The sequence below is a fragment of the Coccinella septempunctata genome, chromosome X, assembly GCF_907165205.1.
Source record: "Coccinella septempunctata chromosome X, icCocSept1.1, whole genome shotgun sequence".
NCBI classification, from domain to species: domain Eukaryota; kingdom Metazoa; phylum Arthropoda; class Insecta; order Coleoptera; family Coccinellidae; genus Coccinella; species Coccinella septempunctata.
This window is the reverse complement of record NC_058198.1, coordinates 2401874-2425530: the sequence shown is the minus strand read 5'-3', so window position 1 is coordinate 2425530 and position 23657 is coordinate 2401874. Positions and strand designations below refer to the sequence as shown.

Here is a 23657-nt window from a genome sequence, read left to right as displayed (position 1 = left end):
CTCTTGTTTGAGTTCTTGTTGAATAATTCCAAAAGAACAATTGAAATGAATTGATTTTTGTATCATTTGATAAATGAGTAAATCATTTAATGGAATATAATTAAAAAAAGTTCACTGGATTTTTATTAGGATTCAGCTATACCCTTCTTTCTTTCTGCAAGAAAAGATTGCGGATGAGAGAAATTATCTATAAATTTTCCACAACACAAATGTAAACATGAACATCTGCAGAATATGGGGGTGAACTTATTCAGACTAAAGCCAACCTTACCCAGAAACACCAAAATAGTAAAAGTTCAGACTAGATCCATCAAATACCCCAATTACAAGGTGAGCTCTCTGAAAATTGGTTGAAGAAGCGCATTTCAACAGCTCGCAGTGCCTAAAGAAACCGTGAAACATTGTGGGGTAGGTGTAGTAAAGAGTTTAAATTCAGAAAGGTCCGTTACGACCGTCCAGTCCACTCAAAAGTTACCTTAATGAAAATTTTTTATTCTTCGTGAACATTTTTCCAATTCAGCCAATTCTACAAATTATAGTCTTAAAGTATGACCTCCTTTCCCAATTTCCTCGTTTTTCTTGTTATTTACAAGTGATAAAATAGTCAAGTTCGAAAAAACATATTTAATGAGTAAAGAAAATGGGAATAGTGGAATAAAAATATGTAAGATAAAGAAATATTACTTTTTCCACAACCTACAATTGATTCGATAGTTGGAAATAAAACGTAATACTTCTATCTCTTATTTGGCACTTCTCCTAAAAATAACACCGTAGGATTTCAACTCAACAGAGCTAGTATTAAATAGTGTGTTAATACATTCGGCACGTTACAAAGTGAAACTGTTTTTCCCGATTTTTGAAATGTGTAGTACTCAACATATATGAAAGTGATATGTACATGAAGCTATACCCGGAATGTCGTAATTTAATCCAAAATTCCCCTTCTCGCCCTCCAGTATTGATATTGTGAAAGTATGTGAGTAAGTAAACATCTTATTCATATTGAAACGATGTCCCGGAATTTTATCAAGTATTTTGCTTGTGCTATATTTAAATGTTTCTGTTTATATTATGGCGCCGATTTCAATAGTACGCAATGATTCTACCTTTAAAGCCATTCAATATTGTTATTCATCATCTGAGAATATACATATTCTCGATTGGCCGCATTAAATATGTTTTGCGGGCCGTCGTAGCTGATGTGTGCTTTACTATCAACACATTATCATGACAAAAAGCAGAATTATAATTAAACTCCTAAGATGACTTATAATTAAACTCCTAACGATGTGATATTTGGCAAAACCTCGAAACCTTCATCAATTCTGAACTTCCCGATTATTATGAAAGAATGCATTGCAACATAACCGTAAACTTCATCCATTGGGACGACTTCTATAATTATAATAAAGCGATCAGAATGAAAAAGATGTCATATCCATACACGTAATTTTCTTTGAGATTTTAAAACGTCATTTATAAACTAGGTACTGCAGTCGATTCAATGTAATGGATAATCAAAAGCAGTTATGTAATTATGATTTTTTAGACTCACCGAATCTCTAAAAACTGTGTTTAGTTGACAATAACAACGTAAAAAGCTGAAAGATCAGAAACTCAAAAAGTTATTTATATGATTACGTTTACATTTTGATAAGGCCATTGAAAGCACACTTTTTGGGTTAGCTTTTTTCGTATTCGAATTTCGAGTTTTATAGGCTTCTTCAATAATCACAAAAAAAAATTGAGCCCAGATCAGCGATTCCCACATGCAGGCGAATTTCATATGGTCTATACTGTAATTTCTCCGACTATTTTTGATCGAATATAATGTTTTTACTAAGCTTCACATCATTTCTTGATCATGTCCAGATGGAAAATGCATCATTTTCCTGCTTCGAAAGGGGACTCGTTATGTCCTCTAGGATTTCATCCGCAAGTTAGGTGGCCTACACGATGTAAAAGATGTTTTCGGTAAGTTGAAATATAACGGAAAACAAGGGAAATGAAGGATACATTTTCAAGGGACTACAAGGAACATTACAACCGCAAGAAAGAAGAAGATGTTCTCCGGAAGGATTCAATTACTGCATCATCCCCATCCATATCTAATAGGTTAGTGTACAAGAATTTAATTTTCATTTAATCGATAATGCAGTAATCGACTAAGAAAATTCCTCGGCTTAGAGTAAGATTTCCTTCTGTGAAACAGCACAAGTCTTCCTTTTTTTCAGTTTTGATAATAATTCCACGACTCGTGTGAAAATAAAACGTATGTATTAAAAAAAAATATTGTTTTTTTCAGTTTAGCTTCAAAAACTAATTACCCACGAAGTTGGGCATCGAGCGACAATTTATACGAAGGAAAACTAGAGAATGAACTAACTGAGTATAAATCCACATTAGATTTAGTCAATTTAGAGGACAATTCTTCGGCTATAACGACAGTAAATTTGCGATTACCTAAACGTCGAGTTAATTCTATTGATCAATCAGGTGAGAGTCTTTAGTGTACCCAAGTTAATTTCAATAATTGGACAATAAAAATAATAAAATAATAGAAATGAATATTTCATCTCCAATTATTATGTTTCTATCTACATGTCATATTTTTGTACAGGTAAAGACAATGATACGGAAAAAAATAAAAACAAGCATTCAACAACCGAGAACGGTAAAAAGGAAGAGAACGATTTGCAGAGAATACAAATAAAAGAGGTGAAGTCTTTATCTTACGGACCTACTAACAATGATGTACAATTTGTCATACAGGTATTATTAAAACTATGTCCTTTCCAAGCCTCCAGCCTGTGGACTTCGATGCAGTTTTGCTTCACGCGCTTGAGTTTATAGAGATTTTTCACTTTTTACCTATACAGGGCGTATTTCCCACGAAAATCATGACAAACCTAAATGTGCTACATATTCTAAAAGAGCAACTTTTCTAGTAATAAATCTCCAAATTTCATCGACAGCGGTGCAACCGTTCGGTCTTGATGAATTTTTTAGTGACCTCATCCCCAGGTAAACATTCGACACGCGTACCTATATCCCAGAAAAATAATCGTAAATCTAAATGTGCTACATATTCTGAAAGAGCAACAGCTAAGTTTCTAGTAAAGAATTTCATCGAGCCCAGTGCAGATTCTACCCGCGCATCCAGGTTCTACCTGCGAATCAAGATTCTACCCGCGCATCCAGATTCTACCCGCGCATCAAGATTCTACCCGGTCATCCACATTCCACCCACGCATCCATATTCCTCCCACGCATCCAGATCCTACCCGCGCATCCGAATTTTTCCCGCGCATCCAGATTCTACCCGCGCAACAAAATTCTACCCGCGCATCCCGATTCTACCCGCGCATCCCGATTCTACCCGCGCATCCGGATTCAACCCGCGCATCCAGATTCTACTCGCGCATCAGGATTCTACCCGCGCATCAGTATTCTACACGCGCATCAAAATTCTACCCGCGCATCAAGATTCTACCCGCGCATCAAGATTCTACCCGCGCATCAAGATTCTACCCGCGCATCAAGATTCTACCCGCGCATCCAGATTCTACCCGCGCATCAAGATTCTACCCGGTCATCCACATTTCACCCACGCATCCATATTCCTCCCACGCATCCAGATCCTACCCGCGCATCCGAATTTTTCCCGCGCATCCAGATTCTACCCGCGCAACAAAATTCTACCCGCGCATCCCGATTCTACCCGCGCATCCCGATTCTACCCGCGCATCCGGATTCAACCCGCGCATCCAGATTCTACTCGCGCATCAGGATTCTACCCGCGCATCAGTATTCTACACGCGCATCAAAATTCTACCCGCGCATCAAGATTCTACCCGCGCATCAAGATTCTACCCGCGCATCAAGATTCTACCCGCGCATCAAGATTCTACCCGCGCATCAAAATTCTACCCGCGCATCAAGATCCTACCCGCGCATCAAGATTCAACCCGCGCATCAAAATTCTACCCGCGCATCAAGATTCTACCCGCGCATCAAGATTCTACCCGCGCATCTATATTCCACCCACGTATCAACATTCCACCCACGCATCCACATTCCACCCACGCATCTATACTCCACCCACGCATCCAGATCCTACCCCCGCATCCATATGCCACCCACGTATCAATATCCACCCACGCATCCACATTCCACCCACGCATCCATATTCCACCCACGCATCCAGATCCTACCCGCGCATCCTGATTCTACCCGTGCATTTAATCTCCGAATGATTCACGAATCTGGATTCCTTAAATTCTCACCTGTGTATTAAATTTTTTTTTCAATGGCGAAAGTTGTCATGGGCATTTTACCAGTTAATTAGTTTTTGGCGTGGTACTCCATTTTCCTCAAAGCTTGGAAAGTAGTTTATTTAATTATGCCTATGTAGAGAGTTGTGGGCCGTATATCCCTTTGTGCTTGTGAGACTGAATTGCCATAACCAGTTTGACGAAGTTTGAATTTTTTATTTGAGAATTATGATCGGAAGACAATAAATAGTATTTCCTTGAATATCATTTACAGAATCTTATTGAATGATCTTCCTTTACTCTCCATATGATCCGTAGGTTAAAAAAAAACCTGAGAAAAAAGCACCTGAAGGTATTGCAGAAAATAATTCTGATCACACGGAGGTTAACGGTATTGAAAAACCAAATTTAGAGCTAAAGAAAAAATTGGAAGAGGTTCGGAGTGAACTCGAAGCTACAAAACAAAAATGTGATCGATTGGAGAAGGAAAAACGGGAAGTTATCCTACGAAGGTTGCCCTCTATGGATAGTTCGAATAAATATAATTTTGAGTATAACAAACTTCAACAAAAATACAACGATCTCCAGAAAGAAGTTAATCAATACAAGGACGATAAATCATCGTTACAAGTGAAAATAAAGATTTTGGAGGATGAATTAAAACGATACCCGAAAGTGAATGAAAGGAGTACAAATAATTTGGAAGACTTGATGTCTAAACTGAAAACTACAGAGCAATTTTGTGAAGAACTCATGGATGAAAATGAAAGTCTCAAGAAGGAACTGCGTGAAATGGAAGAGCAAGTTGAAGAAATGCAGGATAATTTCAGGTGAGAATGTCAGTGAAAAGGTGAATTCACAAATCTACTGACAATGTAAATGAAACCCATTCTCACTAACACCACCCTTAGTTTAGAAAAAACTCCTCATCTTAATAAAATTAAGGTAAGGTCAGTGAATAGATTGTTAGAGAAATAAGAATAAATTCATTAATGTTGCTTATTGAATACGTTATATAATATTTCGTTTGTATAACGGAAGAGAGGACCAACTGGCAGAATATGCAGATCTTAAAAAACAGGTTGAAATGCACACAAAAAATTGCCGAATTCTTTCTTTCAAACTGAGAAAGGCGGAAAAGCGGAACGACCAGTATGAACTCGAGAAACAGGAATTGGAAAAAAAGTTGAAAGAGGTAAGAAAACAAAAAACTATAATTCTAATTGAAGATTCCAATAATTATCTAGTTTTCAGAGAATCAAGCAGATAGTTTTACTTTGGAGAAAATAAAGAAACTAGAGCAAGACCTCGCAGATTCTACCAATGTATCCACGAAGTTACAGAATGAGCTTGGTCTGTTGAATGAGAAGCTGTCGGAATACGAATCGATCAAAACAGAAAAAAAAGAAACTAAAAAAACGGAAGTTAAGGTCAGGAATTTTTTTCGTAGTCATAGAAATCTGAAAACATTACTTCATCCCAATTGAAATTTTCACATTTTATGTTTTGGGATGTTAATGAAACTTAGGAAATATTGAATTATTTCAGAAAATCTCACGTCAATCCCTTATTAGAAGTGGTTCTCAAGAAGAACCAATTATACAAGCACAGGTGCCAGCTGCGACAGAAATTGAACGCGATTTGAGGGAACAGCTTAAATTCTCGGAAGAAGAGGTGATACATAATAATTACATTTGTGTTTTTTTAATTTAACTATGAATTCAACTATTCAGGTCCAAAACCTTCGTAAGATGATATCCAGAATGGAAAACGAAAATGAAGTTTTGCTGCAACAGATGAAGAAACTCACAGCACGTATAAGAAGTAATTTTTGATGGAGGAAAATATAAAAACATCATTTTAATGCAATGAAATTTCTGAAGAATAACAAAAAAATTATTCACAGGTAAACCCGGAGCCAATGTAGATTTGATGGATGATGACGAACTCAAATTACAAATAGAACTAACCGAACAAGAAATTTCTCCCATGAAATTAAGGAATAATTTGGATATTTCATCAAAAAAATTAGAGGTGAATGGATTTTGTTGAAAAAACATCAAAACTTGCTAACTCGGATTTCAGGGAACATCGAGAAAATCTACTGAAGAAAGAACAAACAAGAAACTAGTGGAATCAGAACAACTAATTAAAGAACTAAGAGCGAATGTGAGATAAGTGATATTTTACTAATAATGACCAGTTGAATCCTCATTTTTCAGATCGAAGAAGAAAGGTTAAAAGTGAAACAAAAACAAACAGATCTAACAAAATCAAAGAAGAAGTGGGAGAATGAATCGAAAAAATTCAAAATAGAAATAGAGAATTTAGAAATGATGAATAAGAATTTGAATGAATCTCTCAGAAATAATGAGGCTACAATAATGAAATTGGTAGGTGTACAGGGTGGGCAAAATGATTGGGTAGCAACTCTAAAACCGTATAAAAGCTCCTTCGGTTACAGAGCCATCAAATTTTGCCCACCCTGTCCTTAGCGACCCTTCTTTGAATTACCTGAAGAATCATTTCTTTCATTACAGGAGAAACAAAATTCCAGTAACAAATCTCTAATTAGTGAAATAGATAAATTGAAAGCTGAATTAGATTTGAAAAAATCAGAAATAGCTACGTTACAAAACGAACTCGGCTATTTCAAGTCTCAGGCAGACGAAGTGAGTAAACGTCTCAACAACTTGGTGTCCGATAAAACAAATACGGATGAACAATTTGGCAAGAAAATAAAACAACTAGAATTGGATGTCAAGGTACAAACGCATTCTTACGAGGTATATTAGTATTGAAATTCCTCATTCCAGTGTGAAAAGAAAAAAGCGGAACTTTTGAAAAAGGAGCTAGAGGATAGAAATAGTGAGTTGAAGGTCTTGAAATTACAAATAAATAAAAATGATACCAGTATTGAGTCCAAATTCCAAAAGAAAATTGATGAACTGAATGAAAATAATAAAAGTAGGTATATACGAAGACAGTTTCAAATAGGGAGGATGCAAATTGTTTTTTATTATTTGTTCAGAATTGTCAACGAATCTGAAGGAAACCGAAGAAAAGTTCAGAGATCTAATGGCGAAGCATGAAGACTTAGAAGAAGAATTTTCCCTCACAAAAGCGAAAATGGAAGTGGAAAAGGAAACAATGAATAAGTAAGAACAGTCATTCCTCTCACACAAATATACTATATTTGGAATCTTATTCCAGCGAACTGCAAACTATGAAACAAAGACTGAACAACATGATAGCCGAGAAGAGAGAAATGGAAGAAGAATTCGAAAAGCAACGCCATAATTGGTACACGGAAAAAACAAAAATGCAGGTAAAAATAAAAAGCAACAACCACATACATAAAGCAAAATGCGGATATTAAATTCATGGTTCGCAGGAAAACTTTAAATCTATAGGTACGAATGGAGAGAGCAACGATCTGGATAAGAAGAGATACAATTCTTTAATAGCAGAAAAACAATCTGAACTTGATAAATTCATGAAAGAAAACGAGTCATTAACGTATCAAATAGATTATATGAAGAGGGAAAGCGACGAAATAAAGAGGAAATTGGATGATTACGAAAAGGTGAATAAAGTCCAAAGGAACATTAGTGCCGATACGTCCGCTATGGATAAAGAAATGAGAGAAATGAAAAGGAAGTGAGTATAAACCTTTGAAATAAAAGACAAATTTTATAGTTTACGTTCTGAAAAAAAGACAAAAATAAAAGTTGTTCAATCGAGTGTTTTTAAATTCATCATTTTTTTCTGTTACATGTAGAGTTGAATTGATTGAAAAGGCGAAAAAGGCTGAGGTTCTCAAATGTAAAATGAGCTTCGAGGAACAGCTCGCGACTGTGAACAACGAATTGAGATTGCTTCAAAGTCAAACGGTGAGATTCAAACGGGAAAGAGACACTTACAAAAATATGCTAGAATCGGCAAAAAAGAGCATGGGAAACTTAAAATATAGAAGAGAGGTTGGAAACCGCTTCGAGGTGAGTGTTTTATTTCATTTTATTTGAATTATTTAGTAACGTAAAAGAACAAAAATCAATCTAAAACATAATGCATTATTAGTAGATTAGTAGATGAATTTTTTTAGAATGGCAGTGTTAATACTGAAGCCTTAGAAGCTCAGTTGAGTTCTTTAGAAGATGAAATGTCGGAAGCGAAACTAGAATGTTCAAAATTAAAAACACAACTTGTTTCTGATAAGTCCAATTATGAAGTAAAAATACTAGAGATGCAAACAAGAATAAACGAACTCGAAGAGGAAAAGATCTTAAGCAGCGGTAGAACGAAAATAGCAGGTTTGAGGACAAGGATGGAACTTTCATGGCAGAAAGAAAGGGAAGAACAACAGCGGCTTGTTCAAGAAACGGCAACTTTAGCTAGAGATTTGAGACAGACATTAATAGAAGTTGAGAAAGAAAGGGATAAAGAAAGGCTAGAGGCGAAGAGAAAATTGGAACAGTTGAAGAAGTCTGTTGAAGAAGAACAAATAGAGGCCAAAAAAAAAATTAAAGATTTACAGTGTGATTTATTAGAGTTACGAGATGCTCACGCTAAATTACGCACAACTAATGAAAGATTAAAAAGGGAAAAGGATAAATTGAGAAAGGATGAAGACATTAGGGCGAAATCTCTTAGCCAAATTAATCTAAGCGGATCTAAGGACGTGTTGCTTTTACAAAATATTGAAACATTGAAATGTCTTGCCAATGAAGTCGATCTATTGAATCTAGATGAAAAACAAAGGTAAGTGTGTTAAACGTATATTTCACAAGATGTATTTCGAAGAAGTATTGTTTCCAGAGGAAAAATAATGACACCAGAGGATAAAAAGGATAAACTGTATAACGTTGTGAATAGTCTTTTGAATATTTCTCGAGAGCTCTTCGGCGAAATGAGGGAAATTGAAAAAGAGAAATTGATGATTCCTCGTAGAAAGCCGAGATCCGAAGTAAACACCGAGAATTCCACGAGAGTGAACCGACAGGGTAGCCTAAAAAGGAGAAGTTTGTCATTGGAACAAACATCGGCAGTTCCAAGAGAGCAAAATATTTGGCAAACTGATCAAGGGAGTATGTCGAGTTTAAGGTCTGCAAATTCTGATTTAGATATGTATGATAATATGTCTGATACGTCAGTGCAGAGCGAGACAGTGAAAAAAAAGAAGAAGGGAATTATGGGTAAACTTCGGAAGATGACCAAATCGAAAAGCGTGGATGAGGGTGACTCAGGAGTTCTAAGTAGTTTTCTAGGGAAAAAAGTAAGAACACATCAGTACCTACAACTCAACTCTTGACTAAACTTAACGATCCTTTCAGCCCAGTTCATTAGAGAATTTGAATAATGCTTTTTCTGGTATTTTCAAACGAGGAGGATCTTCGTCGAGAAGTAATAGGTGAGTAAAATTTCAAAGGGTGAATATCTATTTTCATTTTCGATAAATATTCAACTGATTTTTTTACGTTTGTTCAGTATGGAGAGGACTAAACCACCAGATCAAAAGTATGACTCCAGTTCGAGGCAAAGACCGTTAATGAAGATGAAGAGTGAAAGTCCAGCTAGATAATTTGTCAAATATTATAATTTTTATCCGGATAATCCTGATATTCAACATTTATTTCTGGAAATTTCGATGATATGTTCCTATTTATCACAGATGTTACCAGTTCTGTTTCTATTTTTCATTCTTATGAAAAATGAAAATCGAAAAAATTATAAAATACATAAATTGGTTAATACAGGTCGATTTTGGGATACGTTGTGAAAGAAACAATCAATTTTTTGTATGGTTTTATTCAATAACCTAGTAATAAAGTTCTAAATTCGCCCCCTAGTCAATATTAGTAATAATTAGGGATTTCTGATTCACTCGGCAATTTTTCATCATGTTTTGGTTTTGGAGCATAGGGATTTTTCAAAGGGTCAGCATTCAACCTAAAAATTTTATATGTTAGAATTCTGAAATTTGGTTGATAATAAATTTTCTGTAAATAGCGTAAATACACTATATGAAACATAGTGTTCAGTGATACCTATAAAATGAGGTCGCCTCTTCACATTTCACATTGTACCACCAGTCACAATTGAATTCTGCTTGGTTAAAAATAGTACCATTGGTACAGAGGAAACTAGCTCCTTGTTCCCCTTCTCTGCCATCGTGACAAACGTGATAGGCCTGAAAAGAAACATGTAAGTATTCCAGTTGGTACTGAAGCTATTCAAAAATTTTTGGACCCCTAACCTGACAACCTGTTTCTACATTTGCGTATATACCAGGCAGAGCTGGCACATTTTTACAAGAAAAACTGGTATGAGGTACTTCATGATAAATCGGATAGTCTACTCCTGGATTTCCAGGAATTTTACTGAAGTCCTGTTTTTGTTCCCTCTCCGAACTGCGCAGTTTGGTTACAGGTTCATATTCATTGTACAGACCGGCATCCTGAAAAACAAAATTGAGGTAATACTCAGATTAGTTATTCTGCGATGTTTTGATTATGGAAAATTACTCAACTCTTTATGAATAATATATATTTTACTGAAATTTAAAATATAAGCAAGGGTGATTGTTACATTGAACCAAAAATTCAATTTTCAAAATCGTGAAATGAAAATATTTCAAAATTCACTGAGAAATTTTAATTCGAGGCCAATTCCAACAATTGTCCATTTTTCAAGCAAGAATGTGAAGAAATGAAGATGAAACAACAGCTTTGAAGGTTATCAGGTATCAGTATGTTCTGGTAACATATTATTCAGATTGTGGATGATGTAATATTGAAATAGCAGAAAATATTTCAATTTCGCATCTATTCTCAAGTTGTATTAGCCAGGACTGCAATATTTTATTAGAGTTGTGTTACCTTATTTCTTCAATGGAATGATATTATTTCTGCGAAAGGAAGGATGTAAATTTTCGAAGAAATCCGAAAGGTTACATATTAATGAATGTTATGAAATCAATGAACATTCTTTTCCATAAAGCTACCTCGAATCATGATGAAAAATGACACGAATATAGGAAATGTATTGAAAATAATAAATTATAGTAATTTCATACTCACAATTCTGATTGCTGCTTGCAGATCAAAAGCTGCAGATATAAACAAGAAAAATAAAGCGTTATATGCAGTCATTCTTTTCACTTCAACGGCTTGGTTCGAAATGCTCACGTTTTAAGGAGTCGTCGAAGAATTAAATCTATATTGAATAATTCTGCACTCTCCCTTCTCATAATCAATCCAGAACTTACGAAATAACTCGACTGAATTCAAGATATATCCGATACTGTTCATGAAAATATTCATTAACGTATACCTCTGGTAGTAGTATCAGGGCATTGTTATGGAAAAATAAATAGGTATCTTGCATTAATTGAATGCATATTGTGGAACGATGCTTTATGTGATATAAAACTTTTTGGCTTTCATAACAATTGAATTTCTATTGCTCCAGCGCATATTTTCAAAATTTAATATTTCTTGAGAATAATTTTGTTCGGTTCATTCAAAGAAAGCGGTTGTCGACCCAAGAGGATTTTTTCTTTTTCAAACTTTATTGTTATGTTACGTATCGCTGTCGTAGCGGGTTAGCGCAATATTTTTGCCCCTAGGCCATATTTGAACAGTCACTTTCGATCTCAATAGCTTTTACAGGTCACACGGTAGAGAGAAACCAGTTTTTGATATAAGAGAAAATACACACAAGTGTAATTGAATTAGGTCGTTCATTATTCTGGTTTTTGGATATTGGAAAAATCAAGCCGGTGTTCTCAGAGGGTACATTAACCCAATATCGACATTCAATAATTTGAATGTACGTAAAATTTTATGAATTACCCATATGAGGGTACAGAAAGACGGGATAGAATGGAAGGTGAATAAACAGAAGTTACTTAACCATAACAAGATCAAATAGGAGGTGAAAGAGACACAAGATTATTTCACGAACCTGCAAAATATATTTCCATTTTCTTTTGATACTTAATAAAAACGAAATACAAAGTGTTTGTTAATTTATGTCATGGATAATAAACGACGAACACCTGCTGAAATTTCAGAAGGGGTATTCAGTAACAATAATGAAAAGACGCGAAATCGCCGACATCGTTAGTTGATTATTGTCGTATAGTTTCATTTGTATTTCCAATTCAGCTTCTTGTGGTCCTGTAATACTTCTCGTTAGGTATAACTTCATCGCACTATAATTTTGCACATCCATCCTGAAATAATTTTCGTTAATCTTTGGAACGAGAGCAGGACAGCTGACGCGAACGATTCTAAAATTGAATTCAGTCCTAGCTCTTGTAAATCTTGGACCCTGAATGGTGAAAAGGCTGATATGACCATTCAAAATGGGCAGATTGGACACAATAGCTATGAAATGATAAGTGTATAGTTCTGGTTTAAGAACACATGCGAGATCTCTCGCATCACACAGCGTTTGGGGTTTCTTGCAGCGGCTGAAAAAATATTATTTAAATATTTTCCTAACTGTTTCAATGTGCATCACCTTTTATGTTGTGAATCTCTTATGTAATTAGGGGGACATTCGATGGTATAACATTTATAACTTCCTCGCGTGTTAACACAGATATCATTATGATTTGGGCACACCTTGCGTTCACATTCATCAATGTCTGGAAAAAATTAGAAAAAAGGATTAATTCGACTACAGAGCTGAGGAATCGAGCAATTGAATTTTGGAAATTTTGTGAGATTTTAAACCTTGACAAGTTCTTTTATCGCTTCCTAGTCTATATCCACTCGGACAAGAGCATCTGTAACTTCCAGGTATATTTTCGCAAGGTCCAATGCATAGTTTTTTGTCCTTAAACGTTTCACATTCATCTATATCGGTGCATGTTCTGAAAAATCAATAGAAAATGCAACTGTATGTTAACAAACATATATTAAGAACAATATTGAAAATACCTGTTGTCACTGTTTAAAGTGAAACCTGCCTGACAGGTACATCTGAAGGATCCCCAAAAATTGATACACCTGTGCTCACAACGGCTGGGATTCTCAGCACATTCATCTATATCTTCACACCCTCTTCCACTATCTCTGAATCCCTCCTTACATTCACACCTGTATGAACCAACGGTATTCACGCAATTTGCGTTATGATAACAAACCTGCGAAGTAGAGGATTATTTTTATCGTATATCACCTCAATGAGCCAGTGTACCTTATAGTATTTACATTCGTCAAAGTCTTCACAACGATTTGTTTGAGGATTCAAATGATGACCTGGAGGGCAAACACAGGTATAATACCCATCGCCATTTCTACATAACTGAGTAGGGTTGCACTTATGTATGCCTCTTACACATTCGTTAACATCTACAAATGAACCGAGTTAAGATGTGAGACGAAAATTGGGAGAAGAGTAGATCAAACCTTCACAGCCATCTCCTGCCTCGTTGAGATCGTAACCAGCCTTGCACTGTATGTTGCTAATACATTGATATCTTCCTGGAACATTGTAGCAAATTTCTCCTCTAGCACAAGGATTGCTTAAGCATTCGTCCACATCTATAAAAAGCCTCAATCTCAGATTTATACAGGAAAAATGTAAATAAAACTGATCTACTACAGCAGTTTCGCATGTCGGACATTCATATGGAAAGAACTAGAGTACCTTCACAGTCTCCCCTGTTGTTCATCGAGTAGCCTGGTAGACAAGTCTTCCTTTGTCCACTTATGACGGTAAGATCGGTAATTTTAGGAGTCGTCGGGCGAACTGTAGTTTTAACAGTGACAGGAGGTCTGCGGACAGGATCACACCTGTAAGAACCGTAAGTATTCCTACATTTGAAACCACTTCCAAGACCGCCACAATTATGCGTTCCCAATTCACATTCATCATCATCCTCGCAAAGTTCTTCAGCGTAGTTGTAAGTATAGCCAGTTCCACATCCTGCCATTCGGACACAATGGTAAGAACCCACAGTGTTGTCGCATCTTTGAGTATCCTTGCATGAGTGGACACGCAATTGGCATTCATTGATATCTGAGGGTGTGAAGAAGTTAATTTTCCTAATGATATTGAACAAATCAGACGGTTATTATACGTACCGACGCATGTTTTTCCATCGGTAGATAACGTGAAACCTTTTGAGCACTGCAGACGTGGACGAGGTGTCTCGGTTAAGACAGTTTTGGTGGTTGTGGACGTGGTAAATGATGGAGGTCTCTGCGGGGGATAACGACTAGGGCGCACAGTTGAAGTTTGCGTTGAAGCTACAGTTGATGGGGAGGTTGGTCGTATCTTGGGAACGCAGTTATAGCTTCCCTTCTCATTTATACACTGTTCGGTAGGGGCGCACAATGGAATGTCGTCAGCACATTCGTCAATATCTGAAAAACAAGAATTATTCCATAAAATATCTATCTGATAATATGCTCAAGATCTGTCACCATCGCAAAGTTGAGTGAATGGATTTTTCTTGAATCCAGGAGGGCAGGTTTTGGTTGAGACTTTTTCAGCGCAAGTATAGTTTCCTTTCGTATTGATACAAATTTGTGATTCCTTATTGCAGTCGTTTTCTCCAGTGATACACTCGTCGATATCTGAGAGGCATAAAAGAAATTAGTTAAAATGTTAACTGATGAATAATACTACATTACCGGAGCAGCTTTCTGTAGCAGCTTTGTAATAGAATCCAGGGGGACATTTCACGTCTTCTCCTTGACATATATAAGATCCTATTGTATTCTTGCAGATTTTTGGGCTGGGACATAATAAACTGATTTCACATTCATCGATATCTAAAAGTTCAAGACAATCCATGAAGATTCCATTCACAAATAGAAATTAATTATATCATACCATCGCAAAGTCCTGTGTCACCACTGAATTTGTAACCAGTTGGACATTTATTTTCAGATTCACTCGGAGAATCTGTGTAATTTGGATCTTCACAGTAGTAGTTACCTTCTTCGTTGACACAAATTTCCCCCTTAATACACTCATGCAGTTTCAAAGCACATTCGTCAATATCTGTTGATAAAATTTCGATAAAAGTAGGGAAGAATTAAAATACAAATAAAAGTTAACAAATTACCTTTGCAAGAAGTATTGTCGATGTCTAGTTCATAACCCTCGCGACACAAACATTTTACGGCAACTCCAGTGTCTAAACATTCGTGTTCACACGGATTATTTAAATCACACCTATAAGAATAAAATTAATCTTATGAGAAAACAAACATTTTTCTAGCGCTTACCGGCTTAGTCCTTTTCGAGTGTTTTGGTCGGGTTTACATGAAACCTTGTCAGCCATTAGTGAATAACCTTTATGGCAGTCACACTTGTATGAACCCCCAACAGGAATGCAAATCTGAGCACATATCCCCTCGACTTCACAAAGGTTTTCCATCCCTTCAAGATTCAAAAAAAAATTAGAATGTAACCGAACATTTCAAATAGAAAGAAGTTCTACTTACGCGGAACATTATCGAATGATTTTCCAGGTGAAGAAGAGGTTGCTGCTGTTGTGGTTGTTGTAGTTGTTGCGGTTGTCTTAGTTGTTACAGCAGCTTTACAACATTTGACAAACGATGATCCTAAACCTAGATCGAAACATGACGGATCTCCACTGGAAGCTGCCTTACCGAGTACACATGATTCACAGCAAATCTGTAAAGAGTTAACAGTGGAATGATACGTAAAAAACATCACAAATATCAACCTTTTTATTACCACTTGCAGAACTGCAATCTTGTCCCGACAGTCCTAAGCTCTCACCTGCCTCGCACTCTAACTGGCTGAAATGATCGGATTATTAATATGGATATCAAAAATCAGAAGCGCACTTATTTTTATATTAAAGTTATTTCATTTCAGAAGAAACAATGTTGTTGCAATAATTAGGAATCGATTTAAGAACTAATGGATTCCGCAAGTTTGGAAATCTTTTTTTATTGACTGACTGGGGATGGCAGCCTATATACCTAGATTTGTAGTGTGTAGGATGTGCCTCAGGAGGTCAGTTAGGTAAGATTTGGATTACCAAATACTAACCTCTGCTTTTTTGCGCAGCATACTCCTCCAAAATTCAGACACTGAACTGAGTCTGCCCCAATTACTTTTGAAGTAGTTGCCTGGAAAGTACTGCAGTCATTCCCAGCTAAAGAGTGGTTTTGACCTAATTCACAACAATGTTTGAGGGTTTGAACCTCGACAGCTGAAATAAAATGCAAAAATGGGATTATTCGAAATTTTTTATTGTTCCTGATGAGCGCTATGAATATCAAGGTCATAAATTTTGCATTACTGAATATTTAATGACATCAATATTCGTAAAGAGACGGAAAAATAAATGAACTTCAAGTATGTCGTACTTTTTGAAAATATTAATAACAATTACTTGTATGAATTTTGTAACTTACTGTTCGAGGGCGGGAGCTGGAGCTGAAACACTAAAAACAACAGGAAACTTTTTCTAATTGGCATGATTTTATTTATACGCATCATGTCCTTTTCGTTGTAATTCGTCAAAAAGACTGACATGAAATTGTTAATGCTTATCGGTTTTATTGACTTAATTCGTACCATCTTTCGAAGGGCTCCCAGTACTCATTTCTTATCTGTTCAAATAAAGATTATTTTCATTCACTGTCGCAAGAAACTGGGATGGATATCAATTTACCTGTATTTCTAAGAGTGATGTATAACATTTTCATGCAATTTTTTAAACCGAGATGCATGTTTATCGTTAATATAATGATGTTCATTCGAAAATTCCGCTGGACCCCTAAAGAATAGCTTAGGTATGGGTACCTCCTGAATGTATCTCGGGGGAAAACTGTGATAACTGTCTTATTTACAGTCATATTTAAGATAAAATTTCAATATTTTGTATTGCTAGGGAAATTCACTAATTCTGAACTAATCTCACCCCTACACGTTGCCCACCTTCTTTTTTGTTTCTGTTGAATCTAGGTCTGCAGCTTCACGACACAAAAAAAGTATGGATTGAAATGAAATAATCCAGAAATTGATTGAAACAATTTATTTTGAATATTTTTATCTTCTCTCAAAATAAGGAGTTGCTCAGCAAAACGTTAGTTTCAGCATTTTTATTGTAGATTGATATCTAATAGAGATATGTTGGAATAGACTCTTGATTTTGTTTCGCTTTGAAACCTTGCCGCAATAATTCGGTTTAAATTATAACATGAGTAAGAATATACATGAATCCGGGATTTTGCATATAAAAAATTATTGGTAGAGAGAAAAAATTTACATTAAAAATAAACTGACTTTTACTATATGGAAAACGAAAAAGTCTGAAAATATTTTCCTTGGAAATAAAGAAACTAAATGTAGGTAGAATAAGCTTTCTCCTAGAATAGATTCCTTTTTTATGAAACCTAATCTGAAAGTAATTCATATTAGAACCATTGTATAAGGACAACGTATCTTATCCTTAACAATGTTAGAACGTTCTGATTTTTGATATATTTAGCGAACGTATCCCCTCGGCACTGACAACACAGAGGTGTACCTGGTATAACATAACCTAACACATCACACCTCTACCTCTACGCATCTACGTCACGTTACGTGTTCCTTCAGTTGTCAAAATCTGTCTGTTTGAAAAAGATGTTGGTGTCCTCCGTCCGGTATCCTTAAAAATCCGAAAGATAGTTTATTCATTAAAATGCACTCACAAATCTGTCTTTTGACACTAAGTTTATTAAGTATATTCTGTAATGGACAACGTGTAGCACCTGGAGTTCCTCCCCAACATTATCAGGTTTAACTAATGCTTCACAATTACATATGTTTCCTCTTGTATACAGAAGCTTACAATTTTTTTTCCTAAATTTTATAAAATGTGCATGCATAATACCAATAGCAATTAGAAGTGCACTGTTGTTATTTTGCGTTTATTTATAAATTATTTTGCTGATTATGAGAATATTTGAATTACCAGATCACTATTATTGAAGTTTTATCAAGAGAATGATGAATTATTAATGAATTGATAATTTCTATGGAATTTCAGCAAGCACAGCCACAATATCAAGTGCCCCAACATGGAAATATGCATCAACAAGTTCCCCAAATGCAGCAAGTACCTATCCAGCAGCAACAAGTTCCTGTTCAATATCAGCAACAACAAGTTCCTGCACAATTTCAGCAACAGCAAGTCCCTGTTCAACATGTTCAGGGGCATGGCCATGGTCACCATGGAGAGCCACAAATTTTGAATGCTGCCAATATGGCACATGAAAAAGAGTAAGTGAGATTTGTATTTTAGAAATTGTCTCAGATGGTTCAAGGGATGTCTCAGCTGTTGAGAACATAAATAAAGTTTTTTATTTCAGTCATATAGCAGAACATTTAGAGATGCCACTTGATACCAGTAAAATGTCAGAGCAGGAATTGCAATTCCACTATTTCAAATTGCATGATGCTGATAATAATAATAAGCTAGATGGTTGTGAATTAATCAAATCACTTATACACTGGCATGGTGAGTACTATACCCACTGATACTTGAATAATCTGACAGAGCTTTTACTATGAAATATTACCATTTCAAAGTAGCAAGAAATATCCTCAAGTACCACCACTTTGCCCTCTGATTAATATTAATGTGTGATTCAACATTGGTATATTTTTTTTTCAGATCAAGGTAAAGAGAAAGCTAATGCCCCAACAGAAGATAAAATCTTTAAAGATGAGGAATTAACAACCCTTATTGATCCAATACTAAATGTGGATGATAGCAACAAAGATGGATATATAGATTATCCAGAATTCATAAAAGCACAGCAGAAAGCAGCTGCTCAAAATAACAATGTATAGAATTGAAAAGTTTTTTAAGTTTACTGATATTAATGTTTTTGTAAAATAAAGATTTTAATTGTCTTACAGTTGCTTTTTATTGAATGCTCCTTTATTGCTACACTCACAATTACTATAATTTAGTAAACAATACAACTATATTGAGGATTTGAAAAGAAATAAGTGTATATACCCTAACCTAAGCTTGAAAGTTGCTCAAACTGGTCCATTATTTAAGTCATAAGATAAGGAAACCCCTGCTTCCTTGATAAAAGCTTAAATACATGAAGCTTATCATCAGTGATAAGAATTTCATTGCATTACAAAAATGAGCAAATAATATACTATTTTTGTTCTTATGCTTCCATAAAAAGATCAGAAGAAAGTCTTCCATCTGCAGGACTATCTAGATTCTAGTCCACCAACTAGTTTAATTTATCTCTAGTAGATGTCTCTTTCAGAAATTGATATCCCGATTTTTAAATGTTTTAAGCAATCCACTTAATGAATATAATCATTAATTTGCGAAATAATCATTAAAATGTTCTTAATTTGATACACTCAGGATAAATGTCCTTGCATATCAACAACTGCAATGCTGTAGATATGCAATGGAATGTCCAAATATTTTTGTTCTTTTGAAAACATACAAGGTAAATAAAATTGGTGGTGTTATTTATATATGGAATGATTCAATAGTAGTAGAAGAAAGGTTTTGGTGGTTGATTAAAGGGTATTTTCGAGAAAACATTCAGGTAGACCAAAATAGTAAGAATTTGATAATAAGTAGTCTAAACTGACACAAGAAAATTTTTACTGCAGGCCAAGGATTAAGGAATGGATTATCATTCAATTATCATCAACATAAGGGTCACCTTGACATGCCCCTGCTTCTGTTATGGGAATTACTATATGAGAAAATTAAATACGGGTTTTTGTTTCGAAATTCAGGATCGTGATTTTAGGGATCTCCCCTCTCTTTTAGTCAATAATATCCAAACTAGGCAGTCGCAGAGAATCCCGTTGCGATAGTAAAGGTAACTAGAAGGGGGGCCACTTGTTGGAGTGTCGCCGACAACGTAGAAGCTGGAAGTTTACTGAATATTGGTTAAAGTCAACCAATAATCATGGCGAATTATCACAAACTTGAAGCCAAAACAGTAGACGAGTTAAAAGACATCGCGAATAAAATAAGAATTCATTCTATAACATCAACACAAACAGCAAAATCGGGGTAAGTTTCGTTCATCAGTCGAAAACTGCTTCATCATCTTATGGATTTCTCTTATAACCTAGGATTGTTCCGACCGAAATATTTCATTTCATCATCCGCGTCTCTTTTTATCATTTTACATTTTTCAAGACTCTGCATACTTGAGCGTGAAAATTCATAAGGTTTAAGTAAAAAATTCGACCTGACCTTTTGAACCGCCATAAAATACAGCGAGAAAAAATCCAAATATATGGATTACGTGACTCCGGCATATTTCGAAACTTTAAGGTGATTGGGAAATGCGACAAAGATTTTCTTTTTTTCACACTTATTAGCAGTCGACTATCAGTAGTTGGGAATGGTAGAAAAAATTCTCGAACGAAAAAAAATATTTTTGAAAATGCCGGTATTAATACATGTACATATATAGAAACGTAATCTTCAAGTATCCAAAACCACACATCTCACACCTGAAACAGTGACAGAGATTGCGATAAGACTTAAATCTATTTTATACAAAGAAAAAAACGATATAGAAAAAAAAAGTGAATTATATACTATGTATGCTATCAAAGCCAAGTTAAAATGTAGAATCCATATGAAAATCTCCCTGTAGGAAATAATATAGGTACTGATACTGTAAATTAGGAATTTGCTTAGCTAACTTCGTAAAAAATTCAAAATTTTCATGATTATCCAACGAAAACATCTATATTCATTTGAAATTCAGCGAAATTCTGTGAATTTTCTTGAATCAAGGAAATGGAAATTAAATTGAGGGCTATAAAGCGATTCAAATGCGAAGAGTAAATAATAAAAACGAATATTGTTTCGCTGAATGCATTCGTCAGACTATCAAATTTTATTAGGTACGACATAAATTATTCCTTTCACTAAATAATTCAGAGATATCAAATCGTATTCCTTTCAATTCAATTCAAAGAGAATCTGAATAATTTCTATGTTATTCATGATTGATGTACAAAAGAGGGATAATGAAATGTTGACCCCAGTTGAAAATACGCTAAATACACTACAAATCAATATTAATTTATGCTCTTGCTTTGAAAATGGATATTAGTCAAGTAAAAAGCAATACTACAATTAAAAAAATCAAAAAAATTTCATAAATGTAATAATCTTGATTTCTGTTCAGTCACCCAACATCATGCTCTTCAATAGCAGAAATCCTATCAGTACTATTTTTCAATACAATGAGATACAAAGTGTCAGATCCAAGAGATCCATCAAGTGACAGATTCGTTCTTTCCAAGGGGCATGCTGCACCTGCTCTATATGCAGCTTGGGCAGAAGCCGGACTATTTCCAGCATCAGATTTGAAAAATTTGAGGAAATTTGGATCGGACCTAGAAGGGCACCCAACACCCCGTTTGAATTTCATCGATGTAGGAACTGGTTCTTTGGGACAGGGTCTAGCAATTGCCAATGGTATGGCTTATGTCGGCAAAAATTACGATAAAGCAAATTATAGGTGAGAAACGAAAGACATTTTCAAAAAGATCGTTTTTTAATCAGTCTCAATTCGTTCTAGGGTGTATTGTTTGATTGGTGATGGTGAAAGTGCAGAAGGTTCTATCTGGGAAGCCCTAGCTTTCGCCAGTTACTACAAGCTGGACAATCTATGTGTTATCTTTGATGTCAACCGTCTGGGGCAATCTGAACCAACAGCTTTGGGACACGATATGGATACTTATCGTAAACGACTGGAAGCATTTGGCTTCAATCCTATAGTTGTGGATGGTCACGATATCGAACAAATCGTTAAAGCATTCTACGTTGCCTCCAATACCAAAGAAAAGCCAACAGCCTTGTTAGCAAAAACTTACAAAGGCAAAAATTTCCCAAAAATTGAAGATTTGGAAAACTGGCATGGAAAAGCTCTTGGGGATCAAGCTGACAGAGTCATTCAACATTTACAAGGTCTTTTGAAGAATCCAGGACCCTCCCAGATCCATCCTCTGAAACCGCTCAAGGATGACGCACCAGCTGTAGACATCACTAACATAAAACTAGCCTCTCCTCCTTCTTACAAGATTGGAGAACTGGTGGCCACAAGGAGCGCCTATGGCTCAGCACTGGTGAAAATCGCCAAATCGAATCCACGTGTCATAGCTCTCGATGGCGACATGAAAAATTCAACGTTTTCGGAAAATCTGCGGAAGTATGATCCGACCAGGTATATCGAATGCTTCATTGCCGAGCAAAGTTTGGTTGGAACTGCAATTGGAGCTGCATGCAGAGATAGAACGGTACCATTCATTTCCACTTTCGCCACCTTTTTCACAAGAGCATTCGACCAGGTGAGTTAAAGTTCAATAAGCATACCTATGAGATATTTCGGAATGACATTCTTTTCAGCTTCGTATGGGAGCTATATCTCAAAGCAATATAAATGTAGTTGGGAGTCATTGCGGTGTGAGCATAGGAGAAGATGGTCCAAGTCAGATGGGACTTGAGGATTTGGCCATGTTCAGAAGCATACCAGGATGTACAGTATTCTATCCAGGAGATGCTGTGGCTACTGAAAGGGCTATCGAATTGGCTGCGAACACCAAGGGAATTACGTTCACAAGAGTGAGCCGACCAGCTACCCCTGTACTTTATTCAAACGATCAGGTGTTCCAGGTAAGTCAAGAGTATTATTGTTAAAAATTCCAAAAGAAAGTTGTTCAAAAATCGTTCACATTAAAAACAAATCACGAACTCACACTTACACTCCATATGTGCTCTGAAATGCTCAATAGTAATATTATGTCTGTTCTATTTCTAGATTGGAAAAGCTTTGATACACAGAAAGTCAAACAAAGATCAAGTTCTCATCATTGGAGCTGGAGTAACCTTACATGAAGCTCTGAATGCATCAATTGAATTGGCTAAAGGAGGAATTGGAGCTAGAGTAATGGACCCATTCACCATAAAACCCATTGACAAGGATGGAATTATCAAGAACGCTAAAGAATGCGGTGGGCTAATCATTGTGGTGGAAGATCATTATCCAGAAGGAGGTTTAGGTGAAGCCGTGCTATCTGCTGTTGCCTTGGAAAAGAATATCATCGTGAAACATCTTGCGGTGCAAGAAGTACCCAGATCTGGACCTCCGAATGTACTTATCGATCATTACGGCCTTTCTGCTAAGAAGATAATCGATGCCGCCAGAGAACTGATCAAATTGTTTTAAATTCCCCACTTAGAATTTTCTTGAAAATATTCATACATTCCAGATACAATGTGGTAATTTTTAGCAGAGTTCTATTTTTTTGAATTGATATTTGTTAATTATGTATACTGTTTATTGACAATAAATTATAAAATGAGTTGTACTGGAA

At 35.7% G+C, this 23657-nt stretch overlaps 5 protein-coding genes across 8 annotated transcripts; 3 read left to right on the top strand and 2 right to left on the bottom strand.

The window, feature by feature from the left end:
• The first annotated feature begins 778 nt into the window (after positions 1–778).
• Positions 779–10074, top strand: LOC123322186 (myosin-2 heavy chain-like). 3 transcript variants are annotated; one of them, XM_044910052.1, is made up of 23 exons: positions 779–979; positions 1876–1977; positions 2029–2118; positions 2309–2499; positions 2624–2775; positions 4596–5107; positions 5319–5472; positions 5525–5707; positions 5826–5951; positions 6011–6101; positions 6184–6311; positions 6363–6446; positions 6500–6670; positions 6818–7042; positions 7094–7244; positions 7309–7435; positions 7491–7605; positions 7672–7937; positions 8059–8275; positions 8383–9038; positions 9096–9552; positions 9611–9687; positions 9765–10074. In XM_044910052.1, the coding sequence occupies exons 2-23, from the start codon at positions 1883–1885 to the stop codon at positions 9856–9858; spliced, it is 4362 nt and encodes a 1453-aa protein (XP_044765987.1). In that variant the 5' UTR covers positions 779–979; positions 1876–1882; the 3' UTR covers positions 9859–10074. The 3 variants fall into 3 exon arrangements, with proteins under 3 accessions (XP_044765987.1, XP_044765988.1, XP_044765986.1); XM_044910053.1 differs by having other exon boundaries at positions 779–983; positions 2624–2721; XM_044910051.1 differs by having other exon boundaries at positions 779–983.
• Positions 10075–10090: 16 nt separating this feature from the next.
• On the bottom strand, positions 10091–11527 carry LOC123322196. The gene is made up of 4 exons (XM_044910069.1): positions 11357–11527; positions 10534–10734; positions 10325–10467; positions 10091–10226 (listed from the first exon to the last, which is right to left on the bottom strand). Exons 1-4 carry the CDS (start codon positions 11426–11428, stop codon positions 10133–10135), a joined length of 510 nt encoding a protein of 169 aa, XP_044766004.1. The 5' UTR covers positions 11429–11527; the 3' UTR covers positions 10091–10132.
• A 702-nt stretch (positions 11528–12229) lies between these two features.
• On the bottom strand, positions 12230–17229 carry LOC123322187 (fibulin-1-like). 2 transcript variants are annotated; one of them, XM_044910054.1, is made up of 18 exons: positions 16951–17227; positions 16691–16888; positions 16323–16485; positions 15991–16066; positions 15746–15938; positions 15527–15680; positions 15364–15473; positions 15129–15299; positions 14927–15067; positions 14717–14869; positions 14375–14656; positions 13938–14309; positions 13697–13831; positions 13485–13639; positions 13226–13431; positions 13019–13158; positions 12804–12930; positions 12230–12753 (listed from the first exon to the last, which is right to left on the bottom strand). In XM_044910054.1, exons 2-18 carry the CDS (start codon positions 16854–16856, stop codon positions 12348–12350), a joined length of 3150 nt encoding a protein of 1049 aa, XP_044765989.1. In that variant the 5' UTR covers positions 16857–16888; positions 16951–17227; the 3' UTR covers positions 12230–12347. The 2 variants fall into 2 exon arrangements, with proteins under 2 accessions (XP_044765989.1, XP_044765991.1); XM_044910056.1 differs by lacking the exons at positions 14717–14869; positions 14927–15067; positions 15129–15299 and having other exon boundaries at positions 16691–17229.
• Positions 17230–17843: 614 nt separating this feature from the next.
• LOC123322194 (multiple coagulation factor deficiency protein 2 homolog) lies at positions 17844–19184 on the top strand. The gene is made up of 4 exons (XM_044910066.1): positions 17844–18060; positions 18313–18545; positions 18635–18783; positions 18940–19184. The coding sequence occupies exons 1-4, from the start codon at positions 17965–17967 to the stop codon at positions 19116–19118; spliced, it is 657 nt and encodes a 218-aa protein (XP_044766001.1). The 5' UTR covers positions 17844–17964; the 3' UTR covers positions 19119–19184.
• A 911-nt stretch (positions 19185–20095) lies between these two features.
• LOC123322190 (transketolase-like protein 2) lies at positions 20096–23657 on the top strand. The gene is made up of 5 exons (XM_044910060.1): positions 20096–20331; positions 21467–21802; positions 21863–22631; positions 22690–22956; positions 23102–23657. The coding sequence occupies exons 1-5, from the start codon at positions 20225–20227 to the stop codon at positions 23507–23509; spliced, it is 1887 nt and encodes a 628-aa protein (XP_044765995.1). The 5' UTR covers positions 20096–20224; the 3' UTR covers positions 23510–23657.

Bases quoted from the DNA above. Each gene is read 5' to 3' on its own strand.
- LOC123322187 (XM_044910054.1), bottom strand. From the start codon at position 16,856: ATGGTACGAATTAAGTCAATAAAACCGATAAGCATTAACAATTTCATG. The intron at 15,681-15,745 runs GTAAGTAGAACT...TGAATCTTGAAG, and splicing joins ATCATTCGATAATGTTCCGC to GGATGGAAAACCTTTGTGAA. The intron at 14,310-14,374 runs GTACGTATAATA...TCACACCCTCAG, and splicing joins CGATGGAAAAACATGCGTCG to ATATCAATGAATGCCAATTG.
- LOC123322190 (XM_044910060.1), top strand. From the start codon at position 20,225: ATGGCGAATTATCACAAACTTGAAGCCAAAACAGTAGACGAGTTAAAA. The intron at 20,332-21,466 runs GTAAGTTTCGTT...ATTTCTGTTCAG, and splicing joins ACACAAACAGCAAAATCGGG to TCACCCAACATCATGCTCTT. The intron at 22,632-22,689 runs GTGAGTTAAAGT...CATTCTTTTCAG, and splicing joins TCACAAGAGCATTCGACCAG to CTTCGTATGGGAGCTATATC.
- LOC123322196 (XM_044910069.1), bottom strand. From the start codon at position 11,428: ATGACTGCATATAACGCTTTATTTTTCTTGTTTATATCTGCAGCTTTT. The intron at 10,468-10,533 runs GTTAGGGGTCCA...GTTTCTTTTCAG, and splicing joins ATGTAGAAACAGGTTGTCAG to GCCTATCACGTTTGTCACGA. The intron at 10,227-10,324 runs GTATCACTGAAC...TAAAATTTTTAG, and splicing joins GAGGCGACCTCATTTTATAG to GTTGAATGCTGACCCTTTGA.
- LOC123322194 (XM_044910066.1), top strand. From the start codon at position 17,965: ATGCACTCACAAATCTGTCTTTTGACACTAAGTTTATTAAGTATATTC. The intron at 18,061-18,312 runs GTTTAACTAATG...ATGGAATTTCAG, and splicing joins TTCCTCCCCAACATTATCAG to CAAGCACAGCCACAATATCA. The intron at 18,546-18,634 runs GTAAGTGAGATT...TTTTTATTTCAG, and splicing joins AATATGGCACATGAAAAAGA to TCATATAGCAGAACATTTAG.
- LOC123322186 (XM_044910052.1), top strand. From the start codon at position 1,883: ATGCATCATTTTCCTGCTTCGAAAGGGGACTCGTTATGTCCTCTAGGA. The intron at 2,500-2,623 runs GTGAGAGTCTTT...ATTTTTGTACAG, and splicing joins TAATTCTATTGATCAATCAG to GTAAAGACAATGATACGGAA. The intron at 6,671-6,817 runs GTAGGTGTACAG...CTTTCATTACAG, and splicing joins AGGCTACAATAATGAAATTG to GAGAAACAAAATTCCAGTAA.